This window comes from Zeugodacus cucurbitae, chromosome 2, assembly GCF_028554725.1.
Source record: "Zeugodacus cucurbitae isolate PBARC_wt_2022May chromosome 2, idZeuCucr1.2, whole genome shotgun sequence".
Lineage (NCBI taxonomy): Eukaryota > Metazoa > Arthropoda > Insecta > Diptera > Tephritidae > Zeugodacus > Zeugodacus cucurbitae.
This window is the reverse complement of record NC_071667.1, coordinates 45,585,593-45,602,277: the sequence shown is the minus strand read 5'-3', so window position 1 is coordinate 45,602,277 and position 16,685 is coordinate 45,585,593. Positions and strand designations below refer to the sequence as shown.

The 16,685-nt window shown below is 35.2% G+C and overlaps 1 protein-coding gene across 1 annotated transcript in view; it reads left to right on the top strand.

Moving 5' to 3' along the window:
• Window positions 1-3,448, top strand: part of LOC105212423 (uncharacterized) — a 30,454-nt gene extending 27,006 nt beyond the window's left edge. The window contains exon 4 of the mRNA XM_011184377.3: window positions 3,224-3,448. Coding sequence (XP_011182679.1) covers window positions 3,224-3,330 — 107 coding nt within the window. The 3' untranslated portion in view covers window positions 3,331-3,448. The remainder of the gene's footprint in view (window positions 1-3,223) is intronic.
• The last annotated feature ends 13,237 nt before the right edge of the window (window positions 3,449-16,685 follow it).

Below are 16,685 nucleotides of genomic sequence, written 5' to 3'. Positions count from 1 at the left end.
CTATGCGACTTGTGCAACTTTGAATGTGCAAGAATGCAAAAACTCGCTTATCACCATTCATACATCTGCATACAAATTGCGAACACTGCCCATTTAATTTCTTGTGATTGCACACACACACGCTGACCTAATGACTGACAAAAGGCAGGCGACAAGGTAAAATTTGAAATAAAAAAAGCCTGCAATCCAATTGTTGGCAGCAGAAAGATTTTAATTTTGAAGTAAATATTTTGCATGCGGGAGAATGTGTGTGTGTTTGTGCATGTTGCAGAATAGCTCACGGCTATCTCACAACTGGAGCATTGCTGTGGGTGGTTGTGAACCCAAGTACACACCAAATAAGCAACAACTGCAAACGGCCTAATGTCGGAATGCCCATGGTCCAAACTTTAATTTCTGCTTTACAACTGTCCATTAATCTCGGCGTCCTGCAGAATATATATGTATATGAGTTTGGTCGTCTGTTCCGCTAGGCTTGCTGACGAGGCTGACTAACTTAGCATTAGTTACCCACAACTTAGCCCAAAACTTTAGACGTGGCAGTATGAGCTGCGCGCATGCTTACACCAGTGGTAATAATAGTTTAAATAAAATGCCAATTCTGCAGGACACAGAGGCGCACGTATGCATATTTTTATGGGGCTAGCATTTTCTCCTGCTGATTGCACATGGCCATGTGACTCCCATTCATGGCAGCTTTCCGCCTGTTGGCATCGTTATGCAAACACTTCACTTTTTATGTAAATGAAATTAACCAATTACAATAACATAAGGCAAATATGCAGTTAAACAAAAACTTAAACTCTATATTAATGATGCGTGCAGACACTCCACTGTAGCCACGAAAGACTTAAGTCACAAACTCGACGAAGTCTCTTGTGTATGTGTGCAAGTGTGTCTCTGATTAAACTTACGGGGGAGTGCAATACTTGTTTTTGCTCTTAATTTTAGCTTTTTTCGGTTGAAGTTAAACGCTAACTTCACTTGATCGCTTCTATTAGCATTTTAAATGGTAGCTGCAAGTTGTGGGCTTTGTAAAAATTGTCAAGTGCCAATAAATAGTGGAGAGACATATGGCTGTTGCTCTAGCGAATATTTAAGTATTCTCATAAATTACTTAAGCGATTGTGTTCTTTTAATATGACAACCTTCCGTTCATTTTAGCCAAATAATAAATCAATATTATTTCCTATGTCGAGGTGTGGTTGCCGATTTATGTCTTTTAATGTTTGTTTGCTGTGTATATGTATATGGGCTAATAAATGCAAATACGAATTGGCAGTTGAATTCTGCTTTCATAAGTGATTTATGTATTGTTTAATAATAGAACAATAGTACATCGGGAGTTATTTCCAGAGTTGGATTAAGCTTTTCGATGATTTCCAATCTCAGGTTGTATTTCTAAAAAATGCGGGTTACCTAAAACAGTATTATCATTAGAAAATAATTGTTTCTTAACTGGCGTCGGAGCCGCTTAGGCGGTTATAGCCTAGTTTACAACAGCGCGCCATTCGTTCCTCCCCTCTTTTTGGCAGTTTGGCGCGAATTGAAAATCCTAAGTGCTGGCAGGTCCTCCTCCACCTGGTCTTTCCAACAGAGAGGAGGTCTTTCTCTGCTTGCTGGAGCGCTTATGTCCATTCCTCGTTCACCACCAGATCCATTCGCTCCTCGCTTCGAATGATATCGATATCATCGGTGTACGGCAGCAGTTGTACACTATTATAGCTCTGCGGCTCTTATCTCTCTCCATGTCTCTCCAGTATTAGATTAAAGAAGTCACACAGTTCGAAAATAACAGTAAATCTATATCTAAAGAATGTTTTTACTTTTGCAAGAGGGAAACATGTCATGGCTTCTTCAAGATCTTAAATACTTTAAATATGTTTAACAGCGAGGAAAATACTTGAAATTTTTTCACCAAAACAGCGAAGAAAAATAAAACTAAATATATGATTAAACTATCCTTTTACAAGAAAACTAAAAATTGCCTGCCTTTCGGTATTGAACCAAAGCAAATTTCTATTCATCGAAGTTAGAAAAATATTTATATAAATATTTGACTTCGAATTTGTCATCAATCTGATGGTTGTGTTTATTATCACTAAAACCAAAATACAGGGATTACGTGAATGCACCTTTACACAGAGCGTGTATCATTTGCTTGGATGACTTAATCCTTCAAAAATTACTACCGCAACTTAGATAAGTACAATTTTTACTACTAACCAATCTGTTGATATTTTAACTTCTAGGAAAACCCAGTAATCGGCTTTTGTATCAAATTACAAAGACATTTCTCCTTATTATTATAAAAGTTCCACTTGGTAATTACTCATTAAAAAGCCGTCAAATGAAATTCTCATACACATTTATAGAAGGAATTACAAAGGCATTTATATTTTCGACGTGATGTCAGGAATCAGTTCATAAAATAGCTATTAAAGCTCATTAAGATTATTGTAGTTGGTGGAGAAAGGCACGTAATCTCTTCAGTGTAATTACTTATTGTTAATTAGAAATCAATGTGTATCAAGAAGTAATTACTAATGCCGCCCAATCCGGTAAACCTGTTTCAGTACTACTGCCCTTTGTTTGGTTGTGTCAGTTTTTATTGGCAGAGATGACAGTAAGTCGTATATAATTATCTGCGGTGGGGTAATAAAGAGTTTAATAACAGCTGGTTCCTACAACTTAAACGATTAAAATACAAATCTTGTATAATTGACTTGTTGCTGAGAACAAAAATCTGCTAAGAATGTTACGCCCACTCTGCTTACAGACGATCAAACAGCTGTGCCGCACTGCTGCACCTGTTGCCTGACAATGAAGTAAGCATTTTCCTATAAGAGAGTGTAAAATATCGAACAGATGTTTAACTACACAAATGCATTACGCAAGTGTAAATAAATAATTGCTTACGTATACATGAGAGTATATGCGCATACGTGACATACGTACATATGTGAATTTATATTTTATTTTATTATATTTTTTTTGTATTTACCACTAGTGACTGATATAAATAATACTTGTACAATAATCTTAATTGCATTCAATAATTACTCAACTATCCCATAATACAACACTACTAATCAGTAAATGAGTGAAATATGCATTCACTTACTTGGTTTTATTGGCACTTCAAATTAAGTTGATATTTCTTTCATTAGAGCTTCCAATAGTTCAAACATTTTAATTTTACAATAACCTTTGCCTTTTCCAGATTCTGGCGAGACGTACTATAGCACCGCATATCGGGTGCCAGCCGATTCGTACACCGCATTCAACTACTTCAGCAATCCATATTCACACCAGTTTACTTTGCTTTAAGCCAAATGTGGATAAAAACCAGTCATAGTTATATGTAGTTATGTGTTAAATGTTGTAGTTAAAAAAGTTTTAAATAAAAATAAAATGTATAAAAATAATGTTGATTGAAATAAAGGAAAATATGTTATTTAAACTGTAAAAGAAGCACTTTAATTTGATATACGATTACTTACAGAATGTGTAGATGTTGGTACAAATATTACCTTAAAGTAATCATTAATTCTTTGAATTAGCAACTTAATCTTTCACAAAACTTAAGTCTTTCACAAAACTTTTCTCTCGAAAACTCCTAGTGCCGTCTCATCGAATGTTGACATCGTTCACGCTTCTGCACCATAAAGCATGACGGGAATGATGAGGGACTTGTATAGTTTGGTTTTGGTTCATCGAGAGAGGACTTTACTTTTCAATTGCCTACTTTGCCCAAAAGGTACCTGTTGACAAGAGTGATCCTGCGCTGGATTTTGAGATTGACATTATTATGTGTGTTAATACTGGTTCCAAGAGAGACGAAATTATCTACAACTTTAAAGTTATGCTAAGAGACAGAGTGCCCTTGGATTCCAATTGTCGAGTATGCTTTCTTCTAACCATATTCGGCAAAGAAGCTGAGCCATGCACCTTTTCAGATCTTCGCCGTCGTATTTGATTAGCTCGGCCAGCAATCCATCGGCCCTCTGTCACAAATCAATGAGAATTTCCCAATGATTCGGTTGCAATCAATCGCTTGTTTGATGAGAATTGAAATTCCACCCATTCTTTATGTGATGTAATGACATAGTCTTATTTTTGATCGTGATATATCACTGTTTACATTTGTACAATATTCTTTAGAGTTTTATACCCAGACGTTAAGATAATAATAATGGTTTTGGAGATACTTTGATGATGGTGTCGATAAATTCATTCAAGTGAGTGTAGTGAATGTGTAAATGATGATACGTATATAAAGATAAACTATTCAATAGTGAGCAAGACTTACCGTAATTGGTAACATTTGCAATATTGCTCTTAAGTATATTTTGTATGTTATAATCACATGCCACACGCAATGTAAAAGATCAGATGAAATATACATTTGACTGAAGTATTACCTATATTTTATCCGTTTTTGGAATACCATTCCATAAAGCCTTCTTTAAGTTAGTTTCAAGTTAATTTTCTTAACTTAAGTGTGTATGTTTATTCCCCTCCCCCGACAGCGCCAATTATTTATCAATACGATCAAGCCATATCTGTAAATGTAAATAAATGAGTGCAATATCCATAACGGGTCAGTAAATTTAACTGTTGATAGCTGTGCTTTATACACGTATATATAGTTTGCATGAATAGAATTGGAAGCCATAAATCTTGCAACAAAAAAAAGACGCCGGCGACGTGAAAATTGCATGAAATTGCGCATTTTGCACCTTGACAACAGTGCAGACAGACAATTGACTGCAGTTGCTGAATGAAGTGAGTATTAAACAGCTGCCGATGATGCCGCAAGCCATGCCGAATGCACGTTGAGCCGACAAAAGCTGGTGCAGAGATGGATAGTGGCGCGAGAGCAGCTCCCCCACATCACGTGCGCAGCACGGTGAGTTTAACTAAGTTGCGTTGGAAGATCTATGCTGTTTTTTACACCAACAACAGTTATGCAGTTACTGTGTGAAAAAGCATTGCGCGACACAGAAGCGCATGTGCAACAACAAAGCATGCACATATTAACATGGACACGCATACACTCCCCATAACTGAGATGTGCGCTTGGGCCCTTAGTCGAAGCGTCTGTTTGCCCGGCGAATGCTGTCATGTCGATATCACATTGCATTACATCGCATGTTAATGAAGAATCAGCAAGCCAGATGAAAATAAAAAAGTGGATTCTGTGCGACTTTTGCGTTTTCCGGCATCCAAACATGGCTTCGTGCGAGACGCTGTGCTACGTGTGAATTTTCCGCAGGTATATGCATAAACACAATACCGGGGCGTTCGAATGGTGGAGCGATGGTCTAAGAGGTTTAACAAAAGTTAAGTTGAAAAGTGGTGTACTCGTATAAAGATAAAATGTATGAAATTGTTTGAAAGTGTAGAAAATTGTGTAAGAAACCTTCGTCCATATTATTCACGCTGATTTGGTGGCCTTGTAAGTTATGTAAACTTAGATTGCGTCTTCAATTAGCACAGCGGCAGCTTTTACCTTCACCCGATTACCTATAAAGACCGTCATAAAACGCTAAATACTTTGGTATTATTCAAAGCTTTGACTTACATTAAATATTAACTCACTTTTGCAAATATGAGCTGCGCAAATGTTGCTTAAGTAAACACATTTTAAATGCGTAAATCTAGCTACATACATATGCATATGTATATATGTAACCCTATAACGGTTGTTCCAAACTTGGTCGATTTTTTATAACCACGGTGCTGTATTGAAAATTACAATAATTGGTTCATTTTTACATTGAAACAAAAAAAAAACATTCCAATTAAGGAAGTAATGGAGATAACCATGCAATTCTAAATACTTGGAAACTTTCATCCACTATTAGTGGCAATGTCTCTGACGTTACAAACATTTCAATTTCTAACGTTGTCGTATTGAAAGCCCTACATAGTTTGGGTTCTATTTATTTGGAACTAAACTTTAACGGTCATAAAGCCGATTTGGATTTATGACATTCAACTATGGGGTACGACCTGTGCTACCAATATCGATATAATACAGAGGTTCCAATCGAAAATGCTTAGGACAATAACGTATTCACCATGGTACACGCGTAATGAAAATATCCACAAATATTTTGGTATTCCTATGGTAAAGTATGAAAGAAGTAGAGGACAGCAGCATGAAATATAACATATTATGCTTTAGTTTATTTCTGCGATCAAACACACCTAAAACGAAGAGATATGCCTGCGTACTAAAGAGCAACGCAAATCAATATTTGGATCTGAACACAAATTTCCAAAAACGATTTTTTTATTTAATTCGTTATCTTTGAAATCCTCAATAAATTTAAAATTAAGTAGTATTCCGGTAATTTATGCAGCTCTATATAGTTCCATATCCAGATCAATTTGCACGGTAAAATCGAGATCATACTTATTTTAGCAGTAATCAATATAAAAAATCCCGAACATGAAAGACAATAATAAATTTTTAAGCATTCAGTAATACGTCCTCTCAGGAAATATTTGTAGTGAAAGATATTGAGATATTTTTTTTAATTTTTTTTTTAATTTGTACTTTCATTTTATTATCACTGTTTAGGTTCTTCTTCTGTATTACAATCGGTAGAATGGAGAAAACTTGAAGCAAAATATAGTAGAAGCCCTGCCTTTTTCTAGGAGGTGCAATTATCATTCTTCAGATATTACGTTTATAAATAGGCCTTTTGTTTTATATAAATTCATTGATGAATGGTTCAATGTATTTTAGCAAATTCAAATGATATTAAAATAAATAAATCCCTACTATGTTGAGTCATAATTGGAGTTATGAATAATATTATACTCGTTACTAGCGAATTGTAACCGCTAACTGTAAAATATAACAAATTGAATTGCTTCTAATCATCTTTAATCGCATTGTCTGGCTTTAGGTTAGACATATGGTTGAGCATTTACCTTAATCGACACTATTAGCCAACTTGTACGCGAAATTCTAATTGTTACCAATGGATCAAGTTCAGTCACAACAACAAAGCAACAACAAGTGGGACTGAACAGACTGACAGAAATTAGAATTGTGCTAGCAGCATGCGAAAGACAAAAAAGAACCTCAGCCGTCAAGTCATTCGGAAAAGTGATTTACGACACTTTGGGTGTTCGAGTCAATCAATGTACGTACACGACAGTTGCAACAACAACAAAGCTCAATTTGAAGGCGCTTTGTTCAAATTACTTTGCGCGAGCGTTTTTAATGTGCTCGGAGCTGCAGGCGGTAAAATCGTAACAATAATAGCAATTTGTGGTAGCTGCTACAACAACAACAACAACTACAACCAATATCGCGCCGCCAAAGCAATTGTTAAATCGACAGTTTAGAATAGTTTATTATTGGAAGGCGACCATGACGTCTCACTTTTGTTGGTTAAATGACTATTAAGAGATTTGTTGTTGCTGCAAGTGGCAATAAAAACTACTGAAAGAGTTCGAAAAACGGTGATTTGTCTATATCTGTTGGCTTTGCTTTTCCAAGACTTCCGCGTACATTAAAATGATAAAAGATGAAATACCAAAGATAATGTCAAATAGTTAAGAATACATATGTAGAATTAAATAATTTATTTAAGAAATCCAAGTCATGCGAAGAAGAAGAGCCTATAATTTGCATAGGATTATGATAACAAAATACAATTTTAGTTAATGCATTTTCCTATTTACGACTTAGCATTTCGATTCGTTCATTTGTAAAAAATATTTGAATTAATTATTATTAATATAATTTGTTTGAAATAATTAATATTATTTATTCAAATCTTATATTTTATTGTATTTATAATGCGATTAATATTCTCCAAGCAAACTGTATACGCATTAGCTAATTTCAGTATAATTTAAAATTGATTCTTCTTTCCAATTTTTACAAACTATGGGCTCACAAATTTAGTATTAGGCCTATAAATAATTTGCATGTTTTTTTGGCTTTTGTTCGGTTATTACTTTGAAAAAATGAAGTTTCCATCTTTCCTCTGATCTATAAAAGTTATGGTATTATTAATGGATGTCCACGGGTATATTAATGACAAAAATTATAATTTCTTTTTAGGAATGGGTATTTGGAAGGAAGCTATAAGATGAATCTCTTACAGTTTGTAAATCCTTAAGCATTTCAGTGAAATTTTAACAGAAAGTTGTGTTACATCATCTATAACTTATGCTACAGCGCCAAGTTTCATCTACACCGCGAATACTAGAATAATATAGTATATAGAATATCGGAAAATTCTCTTTAAAATTAACATAGAAATATATATTTCGAAATTCAAAGAAAACGGCAATTGCCAAATAGATTAGTCTCATTATTTCCTTTGTATTGGATATAAGTCGGGATAGCTATATATTTCCAGATGCCTACCATTATTTCACGAAAGATGATAAGCAAGATTATTCATTTAAAATTTTTGTCTAGAGTTTCACTTTGACTGGCGAAAGCAAGGTGTTATTTTACTTTATTCAAGACATACATCGTAAGTTAACTGTTTGCACAATTCGTCCGTAACAAGCAACCTTCCAAACTATAACCTCCAATAGATACTTTTCCATAATCTTGTCAAATATTATTTGTATACCAACAAATTCGCCTCTCGCTTCTTTTCCTTTCTCCTTAGCTACCAAATAGAATTCTAAGCCAAAGCCATGATACTTTTTTCAGCGGTGCGGTAAAGTGTCTCTGTGTGATTGTTTTGTGGTCAGCGAGGTTATCTATACAATTGGAATCTGCGGTTGTGTAATAAACAATGCTTTACCACTTAATGTCACTTTTATTGTTATTGTTATTTGCAGTGGCTATTGCTTAATTTGTTGTAATCATTATGACATTTTTGGTTGACATTTCTGCATTGTCTTATAGTTTCGTATTTTCGTTTTGTTTCTTTTGTCGGCCATTTGAAATTCAAATTATGGCATGATCTCGGAAAAAGAGTTCGTTCCGTTGCGATTGTGGCATTGTCAGTGTCAACAAGTTGTTGCTAACTGAATTTCTGCCGCCGATGCTGGTTCTCTGCTCGCATTGTCCCACGATTGCGTAACGCCGTTCTTAACTGCGGTCAATTTTTATTACCTTCATTTGCGGATATTTGCTATAAAAATATTTCGAAATATATTATATAACGGAGTAAGAGGAGTTTTTAATGAACTATTTTTGGGTTTTTTCTCTTTCATTGGATTTTGTAGGTTGTAGGTACACATGTGGAAGATTGTATGTATGTATAAGGAAATAATACTTTTAAAACATTTTTTAATAAATATGATTTAACTACTTTTAGCATTGACCTCTATACGGAATTAATTCTCCTATTATTAGTATCAAATTTATAGAAGTTAATAACTTTTAGCAGCATGTACCATTTCCCTCTCGCTGAATTTCCTAAGTATATTTGCGATTTATATGATCTTTACAATTAGCGGCTAACATTGGCCTTGAAATAATCTATAATAAAGCTTTTATTTGCATAAAGTTGCCTCTAGTGTGGAATGCGTTTGGTGTGTGACCATAGTTGGTGGGTCCTGGGTTCGAACAAACAAACACAATCAAAATGTTCAAATTATTGCAGTTTTTTGTTTGTAGCGGTCGTAAAGGCAGCGTTCGAGTGTATTTCTGATATGAAAACGTTTCTCATACAATTTATTAGCCGCTCCGAAGTCTTAAAATTGCGGGAGCGGAAGGGAAATTCGGCCAAACAAGCGGTGAAGTCAATTTACACATACATATAGATAGGTATACAAATTTATGTATGCGCATATGTTATACAAGAAAATAGAGTTAAAAGTAAATATTGAAAGACCAAAATGAAATGAAAAGTTCATGCAGGAATTCCGGTTTAAGCCGTTGAAGATTAGTGAGTGATTTATGTGCTTTGTAAATTATAAGCATGTGTGTAAATGTATATAAGTTCAGAGACCCGAATGAATGCTTTAAGCGAAATATTTGAATGCTGGCAAAAAATCCCAATAATAAAAAAAAACATAGTGAAACCATAACGAAACGCAAAAAACTGTGTTTAATTCAATAAACCGTCAAAAAGGCGTAAAGGGGCAAACATGTGAAAAAAATTAAAAAAAAGTAATAATCGTTTAATTTTAGACGCTTTATGCTTAAATATCAATTTGTTAATTATGTGAATGTAACACTGTTCGAATGTTTAAATTAAAATACATATGTACATACAAAACTGCATATGAAACGTGATTGGAGAATTATATATAAAAATACTGAAAAATTGATTAAACCGATTTAAAAATAGTCAAGGGATTTGCGAATTGTGAATTTAAAAAGTAAATTTTGTTTTAACTAAGTTTAATAAATTGCTTTTGAATACTCAAATATATTATAACATTATAATAATATATAAGTATATACACATAATAATACCTCATACAAATATTTATATGTGTATTTTTATACTCTCGCAACATATTGCACAGAGTATTATAGTTTTGTTCACATAACGGTTGTTTATGTCACACAGAAATTAAAGAGTTAGATATGTTAGATATATATGTATATGATCAGCATGACGAGTGGACTTGAAATCCGGATGTCTCTCCGTCTGCCCGTACAAGCGATAACTTGAGTAAAAATTGAGATATCCCAATGAAATTTGGAACACATATTCCTTGGCACCCTGAGGAGGTTGCTTTCGAAGATGGGCAAACTGGCCACTGGTCCACTGCCACGCCCACAAAATGGCGAAAACTAAGCCATAAATAAAGTTATGAAAGCAAAATTTGGTACAAAGGATCGCATTAGGGAGTAACACATTTGGATGTAATTTTTTTTTAATTGGGCGTGGCCTCAAATAGGTTTTTTGTATATATCTTGCAAACCAAAAAAACTGTTTAAACCAAACTTTCTTCAGTCGTATCTTTTAGCCATTTCCTTATACATTCCAAAAATGAAAGAAATCGGATAATAACCACGCCCACCTCACATACAAAGGTTATGTTGGAAAATACTAAAAGTGCGTTAACTCACTAACGAAGAACGTCAGAAACACTAAATTTTACATAAGAAATGACAGATGGAAGCTGCACTCAGATTTTGGAAAATGGGCCCAAAAACCATATCTGAGGAACTACTCGACCGATTTCAGCAGCTCCTTTCCATGCTGTCGAAATCAGTTTTAAAATCGACCAAGATGGTGTGAATATCTGGTCAGTTGTAGATTTTCCAGGTCTAAAGCCGAAGAGATAACGTCTAATCAGTTTGTTGACGGTGGCGCAGAATATGGGGTCTCCCGTTTTGTGGATTGCGCAGAGAACACTTAGGTTCCAATCGTCGGGCAAGCTTTCGCCCGACCATATTCACCAAAGAAGCTGATAAATGCAGTGGTCATCATCAAAATTAAGGTCTCTCATCCGAGGCTATTATTTTCTTTTAATTGGGGATTTTTTTTATGTGGTGGGTCACAAATTTTACCATGCAAAAGAATTTTTCCTGGTCACTCCCAAGTGAATGGCACTCAGGACCCTTCATTACTTATGTAAACTTCTACACATGACCCCACCCACCAAGTTGTTGGTACTAGAGAATATATCGCTATTTAATTATTACAGTAATTATCAACACAAAGCGATTTCTGTGCTTTTAATCAATAATTGACAAATTTCATTCACATTAAAATACGACAATACAAAATTTTGCTTTCTGGCTGATTAATGGCTTAAAGTATAATTTATTAAATTCAATAAATTTGGTAGTATTGTATGATATGGACTTCGTCCGCATTCTCGGGATCTGGCTCCTAGCGACTTTTCCATTTTCTCAAGATTCTCGCTGGAAAGACAATTGGCGATTATGAAGTGGTAATCGTCATTGGAACGTGCACATGATGACCGTCTATTACTAAAACATTCAACATATTTTACTTCAACTTCTCCAAACTTTTTAAATAAAATAGCGTTCATTTTGTAAATGTAAATTAAATATATATCGGTCCAAACATTTTTTTATTTATAAAGTGTTGTTCTTTAGTATATTCTTTCTAATTTCTATGGCAACCATTGATATAATTCGTTTATATTGGTCTCTTAATAGTTGCTAAGGAAAGAGGCGTAAAACTACTATCCTATAGTGTGTTATGTTTGAAGGATAAGCTTAGAATTTCAAGTCCACTGAAAGCTTTTGTAATTGTTGTTTCCATTGTGAAATATGACTTAATTCCATGGACGGCAGAAGTTCTTGGTCAAAACACCGACTCCCCACGTTTGTGTTAATTTCATGTTATTCAAACTAATTAATACCATGAGTGTACTATTAAGTGACTACGACTGTGGAGGCATTGAAACACTATAGCCTATATAATAGCCGTAAAAATAAAACAATTGAAAGAATTTTGAAGTATATTTGAAATATATGTATGTATGCCTATATTATTATTTTTAATAAACAATGTAATATACCGGCATACCAAACCGCCCAGCACTGTAGCACTGTAACAATAATAATAATGCATATTAAAACTCGACGCATTCTTTCATGCATATGCCAAGTGTATGTATATTAGTGTAGAGTCAGAGAGAAACAGTGTCATACGTACATCCAAGTATACCTTGTGGCTATTAGCAGCAGTTTGGTCAAACACTGTACATAATGACTATGCTCTTGTGCCTGCTTTTACGGCTATTTCGAAGCCAGTCAAATACAAATGAAACTACTCGACCGCAGCCTTACCGGTGAGCCACAGATATCACTCAAACTATTCACAATCCTGCCCGCAATACAACGACACATGTCACAAGTCAGCTGACCAGAGGCGCAATCTGCTCTTTGTTTTAAGTATACAATATATCTATGTGTACATACAAATATCTTTGTTTTTGTTTCCATCAATTCATGCATATTACACTTTGGCTACTGAAAATTATATACGTTTGTACGTGTATATTTAAATGTTTTATATTTATCTAATTATATTTGCTACATATTGTGCGAGACCGTGGCGGTAAGCGCGCTCAAGATCTCTTATTACGGTTTCAAGGCGGTCACGTAGCCCAACCAGCGAGCCAACTGACGAACTCACGGCAGCGTCACTGCGCACTTGATTGACTGCCTAACCAATCGACCGTCCGGTTGGCAAGCCGGCAAACGAGAGGAGACGGTGTCGGTGCCGCGAGAAGCTGCCAACCCGCCGTCCAATTGCCACTGCATTACGGTGCCAACGGTCCATTAGCCAACTCAATAATGTTGGTACTTGCAAGCAGGCAATTGCTTTGTATGCACTTGGTTATGATAAAACGAAAACGAAAAGTCCGTGAAAATGTAAATTTTATTGTAGAAATTAATTGTTGATAATTGTATTTTAGGCATGAGGTTAACCATGGGTCAATTGAGTTATTACATGTATATATGTATATACATAAGTTAATGCGTGCAGAAAATATTGTGAAACATAGAAATAAGCAAAGGCTTTCTACAGACATTGATAAAGTGCAAATTTTTGAATATTCATACAGTAGAACCAAAACAAATAGAAGGAATTTTTGTATATTATTTCCGGATTAACACCGCTTTTCCTATATTACATTGCCTTCGAAAACTGCGCTCATGTGAAATGATAGGTTAGGTTAGGTTAGGTTGGTCTGGTAGGCCTGCAGGCCACGCATAGACCAGTAATGGTCCTTTGCGATACCAGAATGGAGTGCCTTACGTGTTCCCTGAGTAGTAGTCATCGTTCAGAATTTTAATATTTTATGAGGCTTCACTGACGATATCTCCTCTAACTTATCGTACTGTAGGGCCCCTAAGTACACAAGACGCTGTCTCGCTAACGCAGGACAAACGCACAAGAGATGCTCCACTGTTTCCTTGGTGCCCCGCTCTTGACATTTTCTGCATTCCTCCCGATCTGACAGCTGCCTTCCCAATAGCAAAGACCTCTGCTTGAAATATACTGCAGTGGTTCGGCAGTTTGAACGGTTGTTTTATGCCTAATTCCGGATAGTATATTCCTGCACCTACTCCCTCATCCATTTTAGAGCCGTCCGTATAGATATTTAAGGTGTTGCGTGTAGTTACGGTGCAATGTGAAATGATAAATGAAACTTGAAAATTCTCAATATTTATTGAGAAACGATAAAGTTAAACTTGGGGTGCGCAACTGTAATTAAAAAAGCTACCTAATTGCCTGTGTCGAAAAGTATATAAAAATTGCCGATTAAAGAAAAACGCGTCCGTATGGTTCTCCGGTTGAAATTACAAGCAGTTCTTTATTCCGTTTAATGGAATCGCTTAGCCTAAATCTTAAACTAACGGCTTAAACAAGTGGTAATGTAAGTATATATTACAAAAGGGGTAAGTAAATTATTTTTCGAACTTTCGTTAAACATTGTAATAGATTAAGTTCATGTAAGTATTAAGGTAAGTAATAAATTAGTTTTATAAATGTATTATTTAGGTAAGCATTTTATATGTAATAAAGTTTCTCAATTCCATGTTTAATAATTCAATTTTTAATATATTCACAAATTCATTTAATTATTGTAAGTTTCAGGTGTAAAAAATGTATACATACATGTCGCTTGACGCAACAAAACTAATTCCTCGATGAGTTTAGAAAAGTCTCCCAGATTTCAATAAAAAGTTATTTACTCAGAATTGACTTTCACACTTTACTGAACTCTCTTATAATTTGTTCACATTCGTTTTTGCCTTTTATGTATGGAATCCAAAAAATATATATACTAAATAGATATTCTATGGTTTAAAAAATTACTTTCAACTACTTTTACTTTTTATTTTAAAGGTGGGAGAAGCCCGTAAGTTTGAAAATCCATATATTAGGTGCCTGTAGGCCCCACAGGAAATATTTACCCGATTATCCCCAAAATGGTATAGAGACACACTGGAAGAAGGAGCACTTCTACTTTGAATTTCTTTAGAATATCTGTGTCAAATTTGGGGTCCTCAGGTTCGATATCTGGGGCCTTGAAAAGTTATTTTTAAACGGGCTTTGCTGCACTAGTGTCATAGGAGGAGCCTTCTACTCCTAGGGATGGCTTTTAAGAAAACACTTTATTTAAGGATGGATACAAAAATTAATTTAATTAAATAGAAAAATAATAATGTACATAGAAAGACAGCTGAACTTTTTGCTTGCGTCACGGCGAGTGTTGTAATTTTGAGAGCTCTAAAGAGCAACTGTTCCCGCGTCACCCCACACAGAGCAGTATTTTTGGTGTTCAGTGTTCCTATGGGCTGCAAAATTATGGAATATGGAACTAGGCGTGGTTGTTTAGTTTAGTTTAAATTAGTCGAGGAGTTTCTGAGATATTGTTTTTGATCATTAAGTAGGCGGAACTACGCCCATTTCAATTTATGTATACAAATTTGAGTGTAGCCCTTCTGTACCATAATAGCCGAAAGTACCATAAATTTTAGAATGTATAAGCCAGTGACTAAAGGAAATAAATCTGAAATTACATCAAAATATACCCCTTTCTAGTGCGATCTTTGGTTTAAATTTTCATAGCTTTATTTATGACCCATTAGCAACACGTGTACCAAGTTTCATCAAGACATCTCAATTTTTACTCAAAATAACGCTTGCAAGACAGATGGACGGACAGATATCCGGATTTCAACTCCACTCATCATCCTGATCTTTTATATATGTACATATGTATGTGTTTGTGAATAAAAGATAAATGAACTACAAACTGATCAATTCATAAAATTTAATAGACATATTTTCGCTATGAGTATCTAAGTCTGATCGTCCCGATTAGACATACTTCCAGAACCTAATGCTGCAAGCCGTTCTAGATGAACCACCTTAATTTTATTCCTGGGTCTTCCAATTGTCCGTATGCGATACACCACATCATTGATCCGTTTAACAACTTGGTATGATCCTTCCCAGCTGCATTGAAATTTAGGAGACAATCCTTTCTTCCGTTGTGGGTTATATTACAACACCCAATCTCCTTCCACAAATCCTTCAGAGTTGATAGCCTTGTCGTATTTTGCCTTCATTTTATCACTCATGATTTGGGTGCGCTGTCTCACCATAGCATGTATTTCTCTCATCTCGTCTTCTAGGACACTGTTGGCTTCCTTAACATTCTTTCCACCATTTGCATTTATTCCAAACTTTAAATCAATCGGTAACCGAAGATGATTACCAAAGATTACCTTTTCTGGAGTCTGTCCTGTTGTTTCATGTACGGCAGACCGATAAGCCATCAGGAAGAAGGCTATATGGGTAACCCAATCCTTTTGATACTTGTCTACCACTTTCTTTAGATGTTCTTCCAAAGTTCGATTGAAGCGTTCTATCATACCATTGGACTGTAGATGTAAGGCTGTTGTACGAGTTTTCCGTATACCCAATTTATGGCACATTTCCTGGATTAGAGCTGATTCGAAATTCCTTCCTTGGTCAGAATGTAATTCTATTGGAACATCATACTTTGTTACCAAATTATTGATGAATTATCAATCCACTCCGTGACCGATTGCCGACAACCAACCCAGTAAAATCTTTGCTTCAGTTTTTCCAGGATTCCCATGTGCCTTCCACTTGGACCGTTATGCATCTCCTTGAGAACATCAGGAATTCTTACTTTCGGAACGATTATAATAGTTCGGGAACTTTGTCCATTTTCACTTTCCCATACTCGATGCAAGCAGCCAGATACCA